Source organism: Equus asinus, chromosome 28 (assembly GCF_041296235.1).
Source record: "Equus asinus isolate D_3611 breed Donkey chromosome 28, EquAss-T2T_v2, whole genome shotgun sequence".
In the NCBI taxonomy this organism is placed as follows: Eukaryota; Metazoa; Chordata; class Mammalia; order Perissodactyla; family Equidae; genus Equus; species Equus asinus.
The window spans coordinates 35,894,121-35,915,955 of record NC_091817.1 but is presented as its reverse complement, the minus strand read 5'-3'; the positions used below and the strand labels follow the sequence as shown (position 1 = coordinate 35,915,955).

The following is a 21,835-nucleotide window of genomic DNA, read 5'->3' as shown; positions in this document are numbered from 1 at the left end:
CGTTCAGCCATCCGTGCCACCAACACTGTGGTTTTCAATATAAATGAACTCTCTCAGGCAAGGTGGGTATGGCAGCTTTGCAGCGCCAGCTAAGACTTCACTTGTGTTTGGAGGCTGTTCCCCCTTTACGATATTCTGTGGTATTGCTAAGGTTACAAAATGTCAACAGACACAAATACAAAACATAAAGACACACCAAAGCCAAGTGCATTCTAGTTACACTGGAATTTAAATTTCACTTTTCATTCTTCACCCTCTGTGCTGTGCATTTCTGGATTACAATGTTTTAAGAGTGAATATGCATTAGCTTTAATCAGAAATATGTATATATATTTCATTCCCATATATATATGGAATGAAAAAAAGAAGACAATAGAGTTCTGAGTGTGCTGTGTACTCCATACCAATTTTCAAGCCTACATTCTTACTGGCATCTAATTCTGGTCACGTAATGGAAATATGGGTGTGCTGGTGCTTGCAAGGAAGTCCTATTTAAAAAAAAATCAAATACTGAAGTCGCCCAGGTTAGGCAGGACAACAGTATAAATCTATGTCAGTAAAAGTAACTTGACTGCTCATTCCTCTCACAACGGAAGACCTCTTGGGTACTTCTCAGAGAGAGGTCTAAGGAGCAATAGCCAAAATAAAGCTGGACTTGGGTCACTTTCTAACTTTCATAAGTACATCACTAGATCACTTCTTGCTCCATTACTTAGGAGAAGAGATAGAAGTCTTCCTTAAAAAAAAAAAAAAAAAGGTCCTGCATGAACACACACTCTTGGCGCTAACAGGGAACTCAGCCACCTCTCCAATCCCCTCCGTCTTCAGATGGGACCATGACTGACTGGCCACGGTTAAATCACTTGCCCAAAGTCACTTTGCTACACATGGGCCACATTTCACACAAGGGAAATTCTTTCTCCCTCCTCCAAACCAAAAAACCCACCATCCTTTCTGTCCTCCAAACCAAAAGTGTGCCAAGCTCAAAGCTAATGAAAACCAAATTATAAAATAACTTCCATTATGTGGTCTACATATGACAGTGGAAAAGTCTAACACAGAAAAATGGTATTCTTAAAGAATAACATATTGTTTCGTGCTTCACGCCGACTATCTGTAGGCACATCCCATGTATTATTATCTCATTTAACCTGCTCAACAGTCTTGTCAGGCAGGTCATTTGATTAGCCCATTTTACAGCTGAAGAGCAGAAAGGGATGAAGTTACACATCCAAAGCCACAGAGCTGTGAAGGACAAACCCAGGCAGCCTGACAGCAGGGAGCCAGCCCCTCTCTCTCTTTAAAACCCCAAGAACTACCTGGGTTTCCCTTAAGACACTTGGGCATCCTATCTTGAAGTTTTCTAGTACCGGGCATCTAGTGAGCATGTACAACTGCTAGAACGACCAAGAGTCTGTTGGACTCCCACTGCCTCTCCTGCAGTGGGTTGAGAGCTCTCAACCGGGCATGTTTCTGTCTTCAGTGAAATGTATGCCCTTGGCTGGAAAAAAAAAAAAATTCATCGAGCCTTGTCTTCAGAGACACAAGAGAACATCAGTACCACTCTTTCCACAGTGTAGGAAGTGGTGGGAAGGACAGTGGGGGTGGGGAAGAGATCTCACATTAAACATGCAGCTTCTATATGGTGGAGTTCAGAGTGGAAAGAATACCTAACCGTAGGTTTTCAGTATTTTACCCCTACGTTGTATTATGAAAATTTTCAATTACAGAGAAGAGTTGAAAAAGTCACGTGGTACACACCTTTATATTCACCATCCAGATGCTAAAATACTGAGCTGTACACCTGTCCATCCTCTTACCCATCTATGAATGCAGACATTTTTGATGCATTTCAAAGTAAATCGTAGATATCAGTACAGTTAACTCCTCCAAATACATTAGCACACACAGCATTAACTATAGTTCAGTATTTGTTTCGGGGGTATTTTTTTAGTATTTTTATTATTTTAACATCATTTGAGCAGACCTCACTACTAGCAAAACACTAGAAAGGCCCCAATTCCAGTGCGTCATTAGTATGAAATGTTTAGCTGACGACTGATTTTCTTTGAAAAGTTATAGTAACCACAAGAGCAGGAAAGGAAGCTCTAGTCACTAAAATCAGTTTAGTAATATGGCCTCAGATTCACTAAGGAGAGAAAAGAATCTGCCTTTGTCCAGCTTGCCTGTCTGTGTGACTACTCCCTCTTCAAACCTTCCCAAACTCCAGCTTCCCTCTCATCCAGGAGGTCTTTTCTGATTTAACCAACTGCATGTGATTTCCCCCTCCCTCCAGGCTTGGTTAACTCTTGTATACATATCTGACTGCTCCTACTGAATGATCAACTCATCTTTGTATCCTACACGGCAATGTTTTCCAAACTGTGGGCCGTGATCCATCGGTGCGATGGTTCTCAACCCGGGCCTGCACATTAGAACCCCACGGTAAACTACATCAGAACCTCCAAGGGTTGGCCAGGCATGCACTTTGTTTTTTTAAAGCTCCTTGGGTTGAGAGTCATTGCATTAGTGGATCATGAAATCAAGTGAGTACAACCAGCATTTGTGTAAAACGAGAGAATAGGACCGGAAAGAAAGCATCAGGATGTAGCATAGGTAGTAACTGTAGCACATCTTGTAAAACTTTTGTTTCAATTATATACACAAAACATCTATCAACACGTATGGGCTGGGTATGGGCTGGGTCACCACTGTAAAACGCATCTCTTCTTGGATCACAGTCAACAGAGTTTACAAATTTAGGACCACAGCGCTAAAGAAGCCAGTACAGAGGAGAAAGATGACTATAAAAACAGACCATGATGCAAAGTAAAAGGGGAAAAGTGCCATTAATTTTTCTACCACAACATCAGTCTTTGACTGGTGAGTACCAAGAGTTGTGATTTTGGTTGGCAGAATTTTGGGATGCAGAACCAAGGCCAGCTGCACATGTGAATTTTCAAAATACTTAGATACAAGTTACATAAAACCAGACTGTTTCAGTGGGTCAATACAGGAGTAAAGCTTTACACAGAACTGACAGTAAATAACAGGGCTATGAACAGCTCTGGAATGCCTTGGTCTACACAGGATACCCACTGTACTCCAACATGTGCTTCTGCCTCTCAATGAGGAAAAGCCAACCGTTCAGACAGGGCTACCAGACCAGATTCTAGGGTAGAGGAGAAACCATGGGCACACTCTGCAGTACTTTTGTCATTCAATAAAAATGTATTGGGCTAGTGTCAGACATTGTCCTAAACACCAAGGATACAGCCATCAAGAAGACAACCAAGGTCCCTGATCTCTCGGGAGACAAATAAATGAAGGAACAAATCAGAAAAACAGATAACTATCAATGAAGAGAAATAAATTCAAGTGAAGTGATGGTGTAGCTTCTCAGAGTGGATAGTCAGGGAATCCTCTCCAAGGACCAGATGTTTAATGAGCGCTGAATGTGGAGGTCAGGGGAACACACTCCCGGCAGTGGAACAGCAAGTGCAAAGGCCCGGCAGGAGGTGCCAGCTTGGCACATTGAATGAACAGTAAGAAGGCCAGCGTGGCTCCAACATAGTGGGCAAAGGGGAGGGTATTACAAGATAAGGCTGGCACGGTGGGCAGAGTCCAGGTCGCAAAGGGGTTTATAAGTCAGAGTAAAAAGCTTGGCTTTTACTTTAAGTGGGACAGAAAGTCATTGCTGGGACTCTGCAGGGCAGTGATAGGACCTGATTTTCTTCTTCATAAAATCACCATATGGAGACCAGATTGTACGGGGCAAAAACAGAAGCAGGGAGAGAGGTGACACAGTGAGAGGCAACGGGCAGGGTGGTGAAAACATATTTTGAAGGTGGAGCCAGCAGGTCTTACTGAAGGTTTGGCTGCAGGGGAGTGAATGGAAGAATGGCCTCCCAACAATTCCCAGCTGATTGGCTTGGGCAAATGGTAGACAGGAGGTGGCCCTGACCAAGACGGGGGAGCCCAGAGGAGAAAGGAGTTTGGGGGTTATGGTCATCAAGACTTCTCTCTAGGCCATGCTAAGTCTGAGGAGTCAATTACCAGACATTCAAATGGAAATGTCCAGTAGGGAGGTGGATAAAGGGAGGGCTCAGGGCTTGAGACACAGACTCGAATGTCAACAGACGGTAGGCGCTGTTTATAAGCAATGGATTGAACAAGTCACTCAGGGAGACTTACAGACAGAAGAAAGAAGGGGGCCTGGGCCAAGCCCTGGGCACTGCAACACTTACCATCAAGAAGCCAGCAAGGAGAGCAGGACGGAGGGCCAGAGGGGGCCCAGGCAAACCAGAAGACTGTTGTCACAGAAGTCAGAGGGAGGAGGGAGAGGAAGGGTGGCAAACGCTGCTGAAAATTATGGAGGGCCAGAACACGGCCGATGGATTTGGCAACCCAGAGGCCGCCGGTGACCCGTCACATCAGTGGTGAAATGTGTCACTTCTGGATCCAGTTTTTAGGAAGGGACATCGTGAGTTCACTCACAGGGTGGGCATGACAGAGGGTGAGAGGCTGTTAGTGAAGAGAACTCCTCAGTTAGTCTGGCCTCGGGCAGGTGCCACCAGCCCAACTAGAAACCAGTCGCCTTCGGAGGCCCACAGCCACCAGTGATGCCCAGGGCCACCTGCAGAAAAGTTCTTTCATCCTGTCTGTTCATTCCTACCACAGAGGCGGGAGGGAAAGAAAACGCCACCTCCCTCCTGCTTCCTGACCCCCCTCGCTCTACCTCCAAGAACCTGTTTTTGTCCCATGCATGACTTGTACAATTTCACTAACCAAATCACAGGTGTCCTATACTTTTTAACCATCTGATGTCAAAACAGCACCTTTCAAACACTCCTCAGCTGTGTTCATTGAAAACAAACTTGCTTGCAGGAAGGACAAGAAAGCGAAGGCAAAGAATTAGTGACCATCTACTGCTGTCTGCTTGTCCCGTCTCCTGCCACATTCTTGAGAGATATCCACACCGGCTAAGGCAGCCAGGATCCTGAACAGGCTCACCAACCAGCTGGGGCAAAAAACTAACATATGACACGGAGGCCAGCCCGGTGCCAAACGGTGCGACGTTGCTCAGGGCAGAGACACCACCTGTGGCTGCAGCAGCAAGTGAGCTTTCTGGAAAACCAGGGATGTGTCACTGGAGTATAAAGGCTGGACAGGAAGTATGTTTTCCTTAAAGTCTGATTAAAAAAAAAAAAAAGACCTTTTCTGACAGGGCCCGAAGCCTATCTCAGCAACTGGGGCCACGTGCATCCAAATCACAATGAAAGGAGCACTTACAGTGACATCTGTTGGATTAATTAGCTGTGTAATTAGTCTCCCCTTGGTGGAGCCGGGCTTTGTTGCTGCTGTCTGAGGCTTTCCCCAGGTGAGATTTCATTCCAAGTGCCACACTCCAAGAGGAATCAAGAGCAGGCCAGGCAAAGAAGAAAAGCAGGGGACGGTGTCTGTGGGAGGCAACGAGAAGGCAGGAGTGTCTGGGGCCCTTCTGGGGTCCTCTGGGAGCTAGAACACCAGAGATGAAAAGTCATCCCCAGAAGAATGACTCAAGAACACACTGCCTCCGAGCAAACTCGCAGATGCCCAAGCCTGAACTCTGGATAAACTCGAAACACAAAGGCTGAGAGACGTGAATCATCCAGCAAGATAATGGCGATGGACAGAGTGGGTACGGATTCAACGCTGGACATGACGAGACTGGACAGAACTCTTGTCCCTGGAGGAAGTGTTTGGTCTCCCTACACTGGCAGCTGTGGCCATCACTAATGGGAACCCAGTCTGGGCAAAAAAACAATAAAAATGGTTGGATCCTAATCCAAGAAGCAGAAGTTGAACAAACACACACAAGCAGATGCCTCCAGCCAAGTCAGTCCCCACGGCGCTTCCCAAACCACAGCTGGCTGCAAAGTCACACTCGCTGACTAATGTCTAGGACACTGAGGAAATCAGTCCTGGGACCCGCGCCACTTGGCTTGGCTGACTGGAAGAGCCTAGGAATGCTCCCCAAGCTCCTTCTATCTTTAATGATTTTCGAAAACAAGAGAAATGGCGGTAGAAGGGAAACACAGGAACACAAAGGCACAGCAGAAGCGGGAAGATTACCCTGAAAATCGCTATGGCACAGGGACTCCCAAGCTGGAGGTGAGCCCTTGGGGTGGCCCTTTATCTCCCACACAGATGCACAGAGAGGGACCTGAATGGAGGAGAAATGTAACGTTGCTCAGAGAACCTTCCTGGGGGCATGACAGTCAATAGTTCATAAAGAGTCTGGAACATGAAGCATTCAACTCCAGCACTATTTTAAATCAGCAGGACACATTCTAAAGCTAGATGGGTCATTCCTCTGGGACATTCTCTACCGTAAATAAAGTCAACCTTTCTTAGATGGTCAGGAGCACCGGTGTCTCATCTGCCGGCCCTTTGCGGTGACACATGCTCCCTCCAAGGCCCTACAAAGGGCAAAAGGGAACCAGGGAGCCAATACCAAACCCCAGCATTATTGATCCCACTGTCCCAAAGGCCATAAGATGCATCTACACAAAAGCCAAAGGGAACCGAGTAAAATCTACACATGTGCCCCAAGACCATGCAACCAGCCACAGCCTGGTGACACCAGTGCTCCTCTGAAAATTAAGGGGGTAGAATTCTGTTTGAAAAGCCTTGAGGTCATTCAGGATTCTGTCGTCCTTGGTTGTCAGAAGGGCACAGGTACCACCAGGCTGTGGTTGGTTATGTGATCTTTCCAGCTTAATGGCTGGAAGATGATATAAAAGTAAAGGCCTACCAGAAAAAGAGTTCCAGCCACACACAGGTATGACTCGTTTGCCCCAAGTTTTTGGAAAAAATAATCTCCTGCTAATTTGGAACCACACCTGGAATCTGCTCCTCTCTCTCTGCCTGGCCAGAGGACACTCTTCAGATGGAATGGAAGTTCTGAAGAAAGAGCAACAAGGAAGGCAAAGAGCAAGGTGCAGGGACCGGGCTCCCCATCACAGAGGACAGACACTGGAGGTGAAGCACTCCCAGCAGGTGCTGCTCAGAAAGAGACGCCTACACAAACCGGGTTTTTAAACAACATGTTGGATTTGTTAACCCCAGTCTACACAGAATCCTACTTCAGGCACAAAATCAGCACTCGATACATGTTGTTGACCCAGGGGGAGAAATTCCCTTCCCACTTATTTCTGTCCCAGAGACCGCAGGGGACAATGGTCTCAGAAATCCCGTGGCCCTGCCCCTCTGGCTCCCAAGTGCTGGGGTCCAAACCTGGAGGAGGAGAGCAAATCAAGGGGACAGGTGCAGGGACAAGCCCCCATGATGGAACTGGGGGTCCCTGTGCCCAGTCTCCTTGTTCCTTCTGAGGGACAGGAAAACAAGGACTACCTGGTGTGACAAGTCCCCTCAGGAAGTGCAGAGGTCAGCTCGGAAGTGGCTACAAAGGCCCGACAACCCTCAAGAAGGAGCTTATCCACAGACACAGCAGAGAGAGACTCAACAGGAAGAGCAAGTGGATGAGAAATGCCTCCCACGATTCCCACACCCGGGCCATCCTGGCAAACGAAACAGCAGTAAAACTGTTGACCTAAGAGACCAGATATGCTTTGGAGGCCCGAGTCTGGGGTCTGGGAACCTGCCCCGCTAATTAACAGCTTACAAATCAAACACCATCAGTAGATAAATATTTCTAACCTTCTACTTGGTTTGCCTTTTACAGGCTGAGGATGTGGGCCCTAGAGAAAGTTCCCTCATCATTCCTAATGAGTAGTCCCAGTTCAAACCTTCTTGCAGCTTTTCCTATTAGCATCCTATATAAGATCGGCACTTGAGGCCTTCCATGTACAACAGCCACTGCTCCAGTGCTGTGAACGTCTATCACCTACAGATAAATAATGACGGCAGGAGGAGGCCGAGGAGCCCAAGTGCGAGCAAGGACACTGGAAGCATCTGGCAAAGCTGCGGTGGACTTGGCTGGGCACGCGGACATCCGTCTCGCTGTGTGACACAAAAGCACTTCAATCAAAGGAAATAATGAAAAAATTATTGAAAAGCAAATTTTCGCCAAGAGGTCTGGAGAAATTTTCAGATTTCATTATAGGAAAAGCACTTTATTTAACGTAGAAGATGTGAAAGTCTGATACGACAGTTTTCTATAAATAACAAACATTGGAAATCATCATTAAATGCATTTGTAACTTTCCTCTTTTGTTGGGAAACACTGAAAAAAAAAGAGGTTTTACCAATGAAGAAGCCACTGATGTCTCTTCACGCTCGTGTCGAGCAGGTTGGCAGGACACCGTGAAAGAACTTCTTCACCATCCAAAGGTAGCGGTGCCAGACAAAATTCAGGATGCCCAGTTAAATGTGGATTTCAGATGAGTAAATACCATTATATTTTATGGGACACACTTACTAAAAAATTATTTGTTGTTTGAAATTTACATTTAACTGGGTATTCCATATTTTTATTTGCCAAATTGGACGACTCTACCCACAAGCCCCCACTGTGGTATTTTCAACGCTCCCCAGGATCACCACCTAATGCCATTGGTTTCAATAATTGCCAACACTTCTGTGAGCAACAGATTTCCTTAAACATTTTTAACTGTCACCCTACATCCTGGTTGCTTTAAAAAAAAAAAAAGTGCTGGAAGCCTGATTTTATTAAAGTATAAAATGACTCAGTACTACCAAAATAGTCTTCATAGTAACAGCCTTTCCCACCTTACACTTAAACAGTATTTATAGTTTCAAGTTATGTTGAAAACAGAATAAAGACTATGGTTCGGGTGTATTATGTAATTATTTAAAAACTCTTGCCTTCTCCTGACAATGCTTAATTGTTCCCTTACAATTTCCCTTTCAAAGCAAAAAACCAGAAACACCTGTTGGGACGAAATGTATTCAAATTTGCCCTTTTCGTCCAAGTCCTCAGCAAGTTGCAAGGACTAGAAATTGGGTTCACACCTCTGCCCTGCTACATGGCACCGTTTCCCTGCCCCTCTGTGTTCATCTAGAACAACTGTAACACACGGAGTCGTTCTGGAATGCGGAGGGAGTGGAATATTCACAGCAAAACTGTCCTAAGGGTTACAGACCACCCCTAAGACAGCAGATGGCATTCGTGCAAAGAATTCCACAAGTGTGACTTACTCCTCTACATGAGGGGCATGGGGGTGGTGGAGGGGACAGATACTTTGAGACTTTACTCTCACAAGAAAGTCTAGGGGTTTAGCTTGAGGCCTTAGGGGAGAAGGGAGGCTTTCAAGTATTTTCAGAAAGTGGTAGTTACTTGATTTTCTGAGTTAGACCTCCTTGCTCCTCAGCCTGAGTCAGGGGCCGTGGCACACCTTCCTTGGAATTCAAAAGGAGACTTGTCACCAGCAGCCGAAAACAGTTTATACTGGAAATATGCAGACTCGGTAATGCTATCTCCACGCTACCTGAGTAAGAACTTCAGAAAAAGGAACTTCCAGGACTTTCGGTACTCGTTCTCTATTTTTTTTTTTACCCCCCCGAAGATAAACGGTGAGACTCTCAGTCTCCATTAAGGGACAATAGGAAATTCGGCCTCTCTCCCAGGCCTCTGTCCCTCCTGGACATCCCCTCATCCCGGTGAATTTCACGAAGGTAATTAATCCAAGGAATTTCACCCTGGGGTATTCGCTGCAGAGAAACAGGAAAAGGTGAGAGGAAGAAATTTCATCCACAGGACTTTACCCACCTTGAAAAGAGAACTCTCTCTCTGTTCCCTCTTCCTCCTTCTCAGTGCCTTTTACAAACAAACTCTGTAAATATGTTCAGACTGATCTCAATCTGCGAGTACTCTGGAGATGCCGCGTAAGATTTAGAGGAGCGGGGACAGTAAACATGGCTTTTCACATCAGCTAGGAAAAGATGGCTGTCTAAGAAATTGTGGGATAATCAGCCAGCCTATTTGAAAGAAAATACAGACCTAAATCACACGACACACAAAAGCAGAGTCTTACAAAGCACCATAGACAATACAGATTCCGTGTGGATTAAAGATATCAATGGGGGAAAAAGGTACCGGAGAAAATATCGATCAAGTAACACCAACCCGCCAGGTTTGAACACTGACTCCAACAACACTCACTGGCTTGTGACTTGCAACCTCTCCATGGCTTGATTTCCCCATTTGAAAATAGGCAAATTAACAGGAAGATTAAATCAGTTAATGTACATAAAGCCAGGATAACAGTACTTGGCTTGTAGTAAGTGCCGTATAGGTGTTAGCTATTATTTTTATTATTTGATAATATTGCAAAGAGAAAACCCCTGGGAAAAGTTAGAAACATACAGAAAAAAGATGTACAGACTGGACATCAGACAAACGAAAAGGTTCTGAATGTTAAAATGCAGCATAAGCGAAGTTAAAGACAAATGAAAGACTGGGAGAAACTCTTCCAATATCCAGAGCCCAGGAAGGATTGTTGGCCCCAAACAACCAAGAGCTCTTGCAAATCAATCAGAAAAAGGAACCAACCATAAATAAATAAATAAAGGGCAAAGGCTATAAACAGAAAAGTAGATAAAGATATACAACTGGCCAATAAATACAGGAAAAAATGTTCACTCTAATAATTAACGAGTCCCATATTAGAACAATTTTGGCAATCTGATGAAAACAGAAAGATAACAATGGTGTTGGTCACTGCATGAGGTTTTGAGCATCACCTAATAGGGAGGATAATCGATTAAACAGTCACCTTCTTTCTGAAGGGTCATTAGAAAATACTGGATCTACTGACATTATACCCTGGAGCCCAGCAATCCCACTTCTTGGAACAGCACAACTGGAGAGATATGTAGGCATCTGTTGCCCATCTCACGTAACATCAAAACACTGCAAATAATCTAAATGTGTATCAATAAGGAACTGGTTAATAAATGAAACACTTTATAGCCATAAAAAAGAGTGAACTAAATCTCTCTTTACTGACCTGAAAAGATTTTCATGATAAAAAGTTATACGAAAAATGCAAGCAAGCCAAAAGCATAGCATGTGTCTATAAAGATTTTTTTTTTAAAAGATTGGTCCTGAGCTAACATCTGTTGCCAGTCTTTTTTTTTTTTCTTCTTCTTCTCCCAAAGCCCCCCAGTACATAGTCGTATATTCTAGTTGTAGGTCCTTCTGGCTCTGCTGTGTGGGACGCCACCTCAGCATGGCTTGATGAGCGGTGCTAGGTCCACACCCAGGATCCAAACCTGCAAAATCCTGGGCTGCTGAAGCGGAACATGAGAACTAACCACTAGGCCATGGACTGGCCCCTATAAAAATTTTTTAAGTGAGCACTATGTATGTATACACACACAGACATTTCTATCTGTATAAGCATAGAAAAAAGCCCAAAAAGATGTAATCTAAACATAACAGCATTTTGTTTCTGGAGAGTTGAGTCAGAGCAGAAAAAGGACTTTCATTTAAGAAATTATTGGAAAATACTTAAAGATACGAGAAGGGACTCAGTCGTAATACTGTATATATGCAACATCATTCCAATTTTGTAAAATGCCTATGTTTTACACAAAGAAAAGGAAATAAAAATATGCTCTCACATGGTAAGATTAGGCTATTTATTTTCTCCTAGGCTTCCTTGAATGCTTCAAATTTTCCACAGTGATCATACATTACTCATACTAATTATTTTTAGCATAAAAAATAAGGAATCCACACTTTATTATTAGCTTACACTTGAGGTAAACATGGAATGTTAGTATTGTAAGAAATAATTAAGAACACAATCACATTCTAAAAGGGTCTGATCAGTTCTTTACTATCTACAAAAAGGATTCAGGGAAAAAGAAAAAAAGAGAGAAAGCGAAAACACTGAAAGGATCTGGAAAAAAAGGAAAGTGCTATGGTTAACAGTTGTAAAACTGGTTTTTCAACAGGTGGCATATTTAGTACTGGACTTCTAAAAAACAGGCACATCAAGTAAGATTTCAGTTCCATTATGTGGTGTCTTAAGCCCCATTATGTGGAGCCAAAAGATAATGCTGACTCCACCTTCTTGACATGAGGGTGAGCACAACACTATAACCGACGGGACCCGAGCAAAGCTAGTGCTTAAAGACAATCAGCTGAATGAACATGTTGACTGCGATAATACCAATCGGGGGGATTCAGACGAAGGTGGATAGGATGGTTCTGGAGGGAGGGAAGGACAAGGAACCTCCGCGGTGAGGTGCCAACCTTTCACATTGCATATATTGGTGATACGTTGGCCATAGTTCCTACAGCAGTGAAAGATTAACTTTGCCTTTGCCCAAGCACTCCCTCCAAAAAAGATTTGATCTTTCCATCTTCCTAGAGTCCACTTGAGTTTAACTGGTGGCCAGGAGGACTGCCAGAAGCAACTCGGGCTCTCCAGATGACTTGGGGCCCACGTGCAGTCTCCCAGCCGAGTTCCAGAAGCTCCACATGCCGTGAACCCAGCCATCAAGAGAGGGAAATGACCCTCAGACCCCCAGCTGCTCCAGGAGACGGAGGGCATGAAAGCCAAAGGTGCTAAAATTTACCAAAACATCTGGTCTTTCATACCTAAATCAACCACAGGAAAACACTCCTCTCCTTTCATTTTTGGTTGAAGTCACCAAGGTATGGGGAGACGAAGGCAGAAGTATGTATGCACTTAAAAAAAAAAAAAAAAAGTCGACCTGATGAGAAAACAAGGTTTGAGGAAACTGGTTCCAGAATGACAATGTAAACCAGATGACACTTGCACCAGTGCTTCCAACACGTAGCCACCCCAGGGTGGAGAGGACGAGGAGGGAGGGGATGCTCACCAGAGGATTTACGCTTTTTGCTTTCCAAGGAAGACAAAGGCCACCAGTGACCACTTCTGGGCATGAAGCGGGCAGCTGTCTTCCAAAGACTCCCACCCCCTCACTGCACCCAGAAGGGAGCATGGAGAGTGCAGACTGCAAACCACATCTCTGTCCAACTTGTTCTACCTCCTCTGATTTGTCCACCGCCCCATGACGAATTTATGGCCCTGCTGGGACAGTGAGCCTCGAGTTTCTTACATACCAGGGAAAGAACTGAGAAGGATTCGAAAGTAACACAGAGTCTCATGGCTTTCTTACATCCTTCCGCCCTGCATAATCCAAACAGGATGGCAGGAGTGGAAGTCCACTGTGTGGAGAACTTGGAGGTATGTTTTTCAGCCAACTGGTGCTGGACTCTTCCTCCTACTTTAAGCCAACCAGAGTTGGCATCTCACCCCGTTTGCCTGGCTGGCCCAAAGAGCTCACATGGGGCCCAGACCCAACTCCGTGGCTGACAAGCTTCTCTGTGTATAATTTAAGATTAATATGAAACCTTTGCGCTTGGCCCAATCAAAGGAGCCTCAGCTGGGAACCGTTTGACTAATAGATTCTGGTGGGGTCTTAATCTATCTGCTAAAGTTGATGGATTTCCATTCCAATGACTCTCAGGTGAAGGAAAACATCAAAGCGAACAGGAGATCCTAATAGTTGGCAGGTGTGCACTGATCGCCACCCGCCCTTTCCGCACCCGCTTCCCCCAAGCAGAAAACACTACACATTCAGAGAGCTCACCAGGGACGCCACACAGCAGGAAGTCCAGATAAACACAGAAGAGCTCCCACCAGCTCTGAGCCCACACCCTTCGGACTCAGGATCTACGCTGGCATGGAGGAGAGCAGGGGACAGGCATCTGCCAGTACCTGCCGCCCTCTGTTTAAGACAAGCAAGAGCACCCCACCTCTCCGCAGGTGGAAACAGTGCGAGAGTGGGACCTGGGTGTGCAGGTCCTCAAAGAGAGGAGTGATTCATTTACACAAGAAAGCAGAAAGGTACAGAATTCAAGCCCTGACGAGAGACAAGTACCTCTTCCACAACACACTTCCCTCCTTGCTCAGGTGGTCACTATGGACAGAAACCACGAGGCCAGCCTCTAAGCTGCCTGGGGCCGCTGGCCTTCCGGCTGTGTCCATCAATCACAGTGCCCCATAATGGCAGGTGTCAGGATACGGGCATGTGACCACTAGGGCCTGGACCAGAGCCTACCACGATTTAAGACCAAAAAACACTCCAGGAATGTACCCATGGGTGCTTCACAAAAGTAACATGGGAGTCCAGGGAAAGGAGACAGCCTCCACCTGATGCCCAAGGCTCTCCGGCCTCCCTCTCCATCCACTTCCAGGAGGCAGGGAGGAAGAATTCACTGAACAGTAACCTCGACTGAAAAACCGCTCTCACACAATAACCAAAACTAGACATTCCCAAGCAATGGAGATCACCAGGTTTTTTGTTTTTTCGGTTTTGGGGGTTGTTTTTGCAGATTAGCCAAACCCTGTTTGTGTCCGGATTAGAAATTATGTCCCGCTTTCAGATGGCTCAGTCCTCATTCAGCAACGTGTGTCCCAGCATTTATGACACCAAAAGAAGTGACTCTGGACCAGTGTGAGGGCAGATGACACACTGGAAAGCTCCGCCTCTGCATGCATCTGCAGAGACCGCTGCTGTCTCCTCCAACGTGGAAAAGGAACAGGAGGGAAGGAAAGCCACAGTGGAGACGGAGGGTGGGAGGCTCATCAGGAAGTCAAATACATCACGGCCACTTGAGTGGGTGCAGCAGAAAGCAAGTTTGGGAGTCTCCCTGACCAATAATGAATCATTTGCCAGGGAGCTGGGGTGGGGTCAGGGTGGGGCATGGGGAAGGGGTGAGTAAGGAGGGCTGTGTGTGAGAAGCCCGGTGCCCTCCCCGGGACAGCAGCATCTGGAGCTGTTTCTCTAGCAGACAGTAAAGAACTCGATTACACCCAGTTAACTGCGCTCTAAACTGATTATGCATGTGCTGGGCTAATGGATTACATTAGCAAGAGGAAAAATAACATGCAATCAATCTCCATTTACTACAGGCCACACCAGGGCCTAGAGAAAAACGGACTCTCCAACCACCTCCAATCCCCACCCCAAATCATGAAACCCCGTGAGATGGAGCCCACTGAGTGGCAAGAGAAGTCTTAGTCACACTGCAGGACAAGCATCGGAATGATGAGCCCATCTCTGTGTCATCCAGGAATGGGTGGGAGAGCTCCCCGCCCCCACAGCAGAGCCACAGCAAGCCAAGGGACATTCATTACCCAAGGACTAATGAGACCAGGCTAATGACCTTCGGCTCCTGACACAGGGAATTCTGCCCTTTGTGTGGGGGGCTGCTCGCCCCCCAGGGATGTGCCGGCCAAACGCATTGTTTGGGCACCTCTCCTTCAGGCGCTGGTCTCCATGTCCTACCCTGCATCCCCAAGGCCCTTCTACCCACACCGCCTTTTTTGAGCAGGAGTTTCTTCCATCTTTTTAAAAAAAAAAGATGAGAAAATGTAGGCCAGAGAGGATGAATGTCCTGAATTAGTTCAGCAAAATACAAATGGAAACACAAATTGCTTCCCTTCCATCTCCCCTGGACATCACTCCACCTGATTCTCCAGGTGTGACCTGTGGACGTGGTTTGGGACCCAAAAAGGGAGATTCTCAGTGAATCCTCCAGGTTCCCAGCCCTTCAGAAGCAAAGCCAAGGGCCTGGTATACTCTTATTGGAGGACGTAGTTTGGAGAGTTAATCACCACTGTGGGCATTTTATACTCTAAAGGGCAATTTTTCCCTCAGATGGAAGAGGCCAGCTTCATGTCACCTCTAAATGACCTTCATCAAAGTTGCATACAATTTTCAACGGCCACACCAAGTCCTTTGTACTAATTTTGCTCAGTCAGGTCCTTTGGAAACTTTTTTCCACTGTTTTTTTTCCATCAGGTTTTCTTGACCACATCGGCACCACCCTGTGGCCAGTTAAGACCTCCAATTTAAACCGACTGCAAGGAGCCTTTTCTTTCAACGATGGCACAAAACTAAGCCATCCAGTGACGTTTGTGCTCTCTTATGACAAGGGAGTTGGCGGGGGGGTCCAGACCTTCCCCACTGCATCACTCCAGCCCATCCATGCTGGAGTCAGCAGTCAATTCCAGAACATTCTATTCCCACTACCTCATGCCTGCTTTCTCCTCCTTTCCCTGAAATGGTTTCTCATCCATGTTACACAGGCCTCTCGCCATGCTGAGAATGAGCAACTGTAAAACAAATGACAATGATCATTCTCAGCAGACACCGATATGGGGAAAGGATCAGAAGTCTCCCTTATGTGGCTTCTCCATTTAAAATCACCATGAGTGAAAAGGGGATTCAGTGAGCTCAGGGTCAGCAGAAACTCGACGCTCACTGGCCCAAAGACATGGGAGACAGCATGAAAGGAAGGAAGAGAGACTGATAACAAAAGGGAGGAAAATGGAGAGAGAGTGTGAGAGGGCGTGGAAGGTGTGTGGAAGGAGGTTGGGCAGATTTATGGCCATTTGTACCTGATTGTTCATACTAAAGCCATTACGGGATGATTAGAGAAAAAGGTGAGGCTTTAAGTCCAGTGAAAATCAATAGAAACGTCTGGAGCAATTCTGCCGTGCAAGTGAAAGGACTATTTACAGTATCCGGGCACCTCCTCCTCGTTCCCATCCACAGACTGAGAGAAAGGCGGCAGGGGCAGGGGGGTTAGAAAGGAGGGAGGGGCCGGAGGACGGAGGAAGAGGAGGAAGACGGGAGAAGCCAAGAAAAGGGAAGGAAAATAGAATGAGGAAGAGGAAACAGGGGTCATAGAACGTGGGAAGCAAAGGGACAGATAACCAAGGATCTCCCTTACCTGACCTTATTTTTCCCCACAGCGCTGACCACCTTCTAGCCTGCTAGATAACTTCTTCATTGTGTTTATCACCCACCTGTCCCCAGAAGAGTGGAAGCTCTCTGAGGGCAGAGATTTTGTCTATTCTGTGCATGGATATAGGTAGTGTGCGGAACAGTGCCTGCTATATGGCAGGTGCTCAATGGCTATCTGTAGAAGGAATGAACGAATCAACAATGCAACGAACAAATGAATGAAGCACCCAATGGGCATCCAGGAGAGAACACATTAAAAAAAGAAGGGAACAATGAGATGGGAAAGGAGAACAGAAAGCATGCAGGAGAGGGGAGGCACAGAAGCAGAAAGGTACAGAAAAGCCAGAACTAGGGAAACAGCAACTGTGAGCAAGGAAAAGTGTCACTTGTAAAGAGAGTCAAGGGGGAGAGGGTACAATGGGACAGCATCAGGCTGCTTTCAACAAAACCTGCCCCTCAAAAGGGGGCGCCCACCAAGAGAACCTTCAGGAACCAGATCAAGCCTGCCACCACAATGCAGCTTCAGGAGGAATTGGACGCCAACTCCTCTTCCAACAGCAGGTTTACCATCTAGCCACCAACCCAGCCACAATAGGGTCCATCCACCCCTAGCCCTCCCCATCCCCCAGTGACCCAATGCCTGCTTCTGGAGACAGCCTGGGTCTTACCTTGTACAACTTCAGGCTGGCCTCATGCCTGGAGTTGGCCGTGTGCAGCCGCAGCTTCTCCAAGCTGTTGGTGTAGTAGTCACAGGCATTGCACTTGAGGTGGACGGGGTTGCCAATGGCCACACACTTGAGCCGCCACTCATTGGCTTTGCCGCCTTCCTTGATGTGGGCCACCAGCTGGTACTTCTGCACGTGCTTGTCCGTCTTGCAGTGCAGCTGGAAGTTGGCCTTGAGCTGGGTGTTGTAGCGGCAGAGCTTGCACTGGTACGAGTCCCCCATCACGGCCTTCCACTCGTCCTCCGGGAGGCTGCGCTCCACGTTCATGTGCAGCCCCAGCATGTCCAGGTTGTCCGTGGTGAACTTGTTGCAGACGGCGCACTGGAAGAGCTTCAGTGACGGGTCGTTGGTCTGGATGAAGCTCTCACCCAGGTTCATCAGCTCCTCTGACACCAGCTGTCCGCCCCCGAGCCGCATGTCTAGAGGGATCTCACCGCCCACTGTGGGGAAGGACAGGGGAAGAGAATCAGAGGCCAGGCTCATAGCTGAGGCCGTAACTGAGGCACCACCCAGCCCCGCCCCACCCTCAACCCAAGTTCAAGGAGAAAAAGATCACAATTCAAGTGTTGCAAGGTGCTACTACCTGTAAAAACAACTTTAAAAATAATCAACTTCATGTGTTCGCATTTTCCTACAAACATTCTGAAATTTGTGGAAGGCTTCATGCTTGTTTTCTTTTGGAAAAGAACACTTAGAAAAAGGCAGGAACCATAATCTCTTGAATATTTCAATTCAACCCCTTGCTCAGAGCCAAGAAAAGATATAAATAAGCATCATTCGCTGGACATAATAGAATCTGAAACTCCAGACCCCAAAAGTTGGAAATGAGTTAAAGTGCAACCTAAGATATCAGGGCTTTACGGCAAATCAGAATTGGGTCCAGAATTTATCTAAAGCAGCACTGCCCAACAGAACTTTCCGTGGCAATGGAAACGTTCTATATCTGCACTGTCAGATGTGGTAGTCACTAGACACATGTGGCTATTGAGCACATGAAATATAGCTAAGGTACAATGAGGAACTGAACTTTTATTTAATTTTAATTCATTTAACTTTAGATAGCCACATGTGGCTAGTGGCTACTGTACTGGACAGCGCAGCTCTAAATCAGAGATTTTGGGAATGACCTTTCTATTCCTCATCACACTCCACTGGCCAATGTCCTACCTACACATCAAAGGCGCCAGTCCCTCCCACATCTCCCCAAGAGTACAATCTTTTCCCTTTTCTGAGTCTCCACACTTTGAAATGTAGGTCTCCCAAAGAACACGTCACTTTCTCCTTTGTCATAACTCAGCTGCACACAGAGCCACGTGCTGGCCAGTGTCCCCATCAGAGTGCAGCCTCATTAGGACAGGGGTCCAGTCTTATCCTCGCTGAGAGGCTAGAGAGGACAAAACCCCCTGCACAGATGCCCTACTGTCTGCCATGCCAGACAAGGGTGTAAAGGAGCCGAAACGTTACAGTTCAGGAAGGGGATCAAGATGGGCAGTGAAACGCAAAGATCAGCTCATGGTCCCAAGGAAAAGGGTCCGAGAGAACTCTGCTCCTCCCTCTCTACCCCTGTCCTTTGTCAGTCCATCACTGCCCTGCATAAACCAGGGACGGCCTCTCACTCACCAGCGGTAAATTAATACCGCGAGCTCTTATTTATATCACGAGAAAGGCTCGGAAAGAGCTGCCTTCCCTCCATTACCTAGAGCGCACAGTCAAGCAGAACGCTGAGCACCGGCTTCTATTTTTGCCTCTCCCCTAAATACATGTACACTTGAGCTATTATGTCTGCCCCTGCCCCGTCCCAACTGATATTTAAATTTGACCTTTTACGTGTGGTTGGGTTGAGGTTATTTTTTTTAAATGACTGATTAGAATCCAAGTTAGTGGCTAATCAAAGAAAAGATGTTATTTAAAAAAAAAAAATGGTTTTCTTATTTACGCTACACAAGACCTCAAGTGAGAAGATCAGTACAGGCTCTATTGAGCCGACCGGCTGCGTTTGAAGCCTGTGGGCAGTCTAGCAAGCCACAGAAATCTTTGGCACGTGCATTCCAGAAGCCTTGGGAAGCCTGCTGCTTGTCTTCTCTCTTGCCATCTCCCCTAGTGAGAGGAGCCATAGCTAAGACATCCTTTCTAGGACAAGAGAGAAAAAGAGGGGGAAAAAAACATCTGAAAGCTCCATCCTTTAACAGGGATGAAGGCCAGGCAGCATCCTGCAACATACACAGTGTTCAGGAAAAGCAGAAACTTCCCAGAGGGTAAGACAGGAGCAAACATATATTTGTTTCTGATGCCGACCACCTGAAGCATCAAATCTTCACCACTTTTTAAATTTAACCTCAGCACATCAATATCACTCCAAAGAGAAACTCAGCTGTCACTTGCTGGATGCCTGAGTGAAAAGAAGTCTTCAGAACACGCAGAGCAAATAAGTTCCTATTCCCATTCCGAGCTCTTAAAATGAAATGCAAATCAAAGAGAGAAGCAGAGAAGCGGTGAAATGAGGGCAACAGGCAAGCCGAAACTCCTTCCGAGAACCAGACCCCGGAAGAACAAACCCAGGGCTTAGAATCCTACAGATCCGTGGAGCTAGAAGGAACCAACTCAGCCCCCAAGAAGTGGAGGAGAGCCTCCCTAAGTGAGAACTTCGCAGGTGTTTACTCTTCAGTCACACTGGACAGATGGTCACGGAAAGGAGTGGCCCACACCTCCCTACACACACCTAACTTTCACCCTGGAAATTTACAGCCTGGCACACGAGCCCACACATCATCCCAGAGGCACATGGATTAAAAGACACTTTCTAGAATCAGAAGCAGAATCAAAGGAGCTATTTAAATCGCATGCAAGTGTCCTGTGGCTGGCTGGCTACTTGGGAAACATGCAGATGTCCCCACAAGCTACCCATTTCTCAGTGCTGTGCTGAACTTTTAGAGTCTGAAGGGATGTTTGGAAGGATAGTTAGGTGGCCTCAAGTCTAATATCCAGTCTACAAATGGCAGCACATCCAACCAGACCAGACCAAGGGTGCAGACCCTCCCCTTAGAGGCCGTCAGAAGGAAAGCACTGCCAGAATCAGCATCTGTGTGATATCACTGAAGAGAAGGTTCCAACGAGGGAAGTAAGAAGAGTAACTTTGTAAGCAAGAGTTTATTTCACAAAAACTTTATTCCCCCTGCAGAGCCCAGTAATATCTAATACCACCTACGGGCTTCTCATAAATTGTCGAAAGAAAATCCAGTAGAGTTGCAGACAAAACTGAAAGTTATGGCTCTTCTCGTTTGCATACACTGGCTTCTACTGAGGTCGTACGACTTACATTCCAAGTCCTTTGGACATGTCGTATGGAACCCACACCCACTCAGGCTTCCAGCATGAAGTATTTGTGGCTCTTGCTCCATCTCAAATTCTTGTGGCCCAAGGCAGGCCCAGGAGGTTTCCAGAGACTCACCTCAGCTGACAACGGTGACACTGGAAATTCAAAGGCCCTTCCTGGCTGACCTGGATAAGGTCCTTAGATGGAGGAGCGCTATTCTCTTTAAGAAATAAAGTACGGATCTTCTAGGTGTGTCCAGAACACAGGGATTCATTCTTCTATTTCTTCTGCATCTGCCATAAGCCAATAATGCACGATGCCCCGCAGACTCACAGACACTTAGGGTACCTCTCAATTCAAGCCTTAGTCAGAATTACTGGTTTTCAAGGTAATTAAAAAGATCTCACTTTGATCCAGTATGAACCCATCCATTTTCTGTGTCTTCATTCCACCTACATTATATTTGATTTACTCCAAGATCTGCCTCCCCAAGATTTTAAATCTCCAGACATGAAAACCCCAATTCCCCTAGGCTTTAAAAAAGAGAAAAAGAAAGTCTTAGAGTACTGATGCCATCCCTGGTGTGCATCCCTATGGTTCACTCTGGGGACAAATAAGATGACTAATCCCTACGCATCCATGATTAACCAGTCTGTAAAACATCTTCAAACCGTTTGGTAATAAAGGATCAACGGGTCAATGTTCCAAAATAGAAAACAAGATTAAAGCAACGGGATTCAAATTTAAATGCACAGAAGGAAAAACAAATTAGATGCTATGAAATATGACTTATCAGCAACAATTAGCAATAAAACACCACATAAATAAAGATGTGACAACTGGTAAGGTTTGGCCCCGTGGCATTAACCTAAACCATCCCAGAATAAAGGCACTACTCACACTTTGTTGGTGAGAACAACTTATTCCACGTCAGTAAGGGGATGCTGTTTAATTTGGGCCATCACTGCTGGTCCCAAGAGGTTAGCAGGGTCAGGGAATGGAGACCAGGCAGTGCCTGCGCCTGCACAGGTGGTGGGGA

General features: G+C 46.3%; 1 protein-coding gene across 5 annotated transcripts in view; it reads right to left on the bottom strand.

The window, feature by feature from the left end:
- ZFHX3 (zinc finger homeobox 3) overlaps nt 1-21,835 on the bottom strand; it is a 236,962-nt gene that overhangs the window by 128,575 nt on the left and 86,552 nt on the right. For all 5 annotated transcript variants that reach the window (XR_011499124.1, XM_070500768.1, XM_070500767.1 and 2 more), the window contains one exon: nt 17,427-17,923. Coding sequence is in view for 4 of the 5 variants with exons in the window: in XM_070500767.1 (XP_070356868.1) it covers nt 17,427-17,923 (497 nt within the window). In the remaining variant the exon portion in view is untranslated. The remainder of the gene's footprint in view (nt 1-17,426; nt 17,924-21,835) is intronic.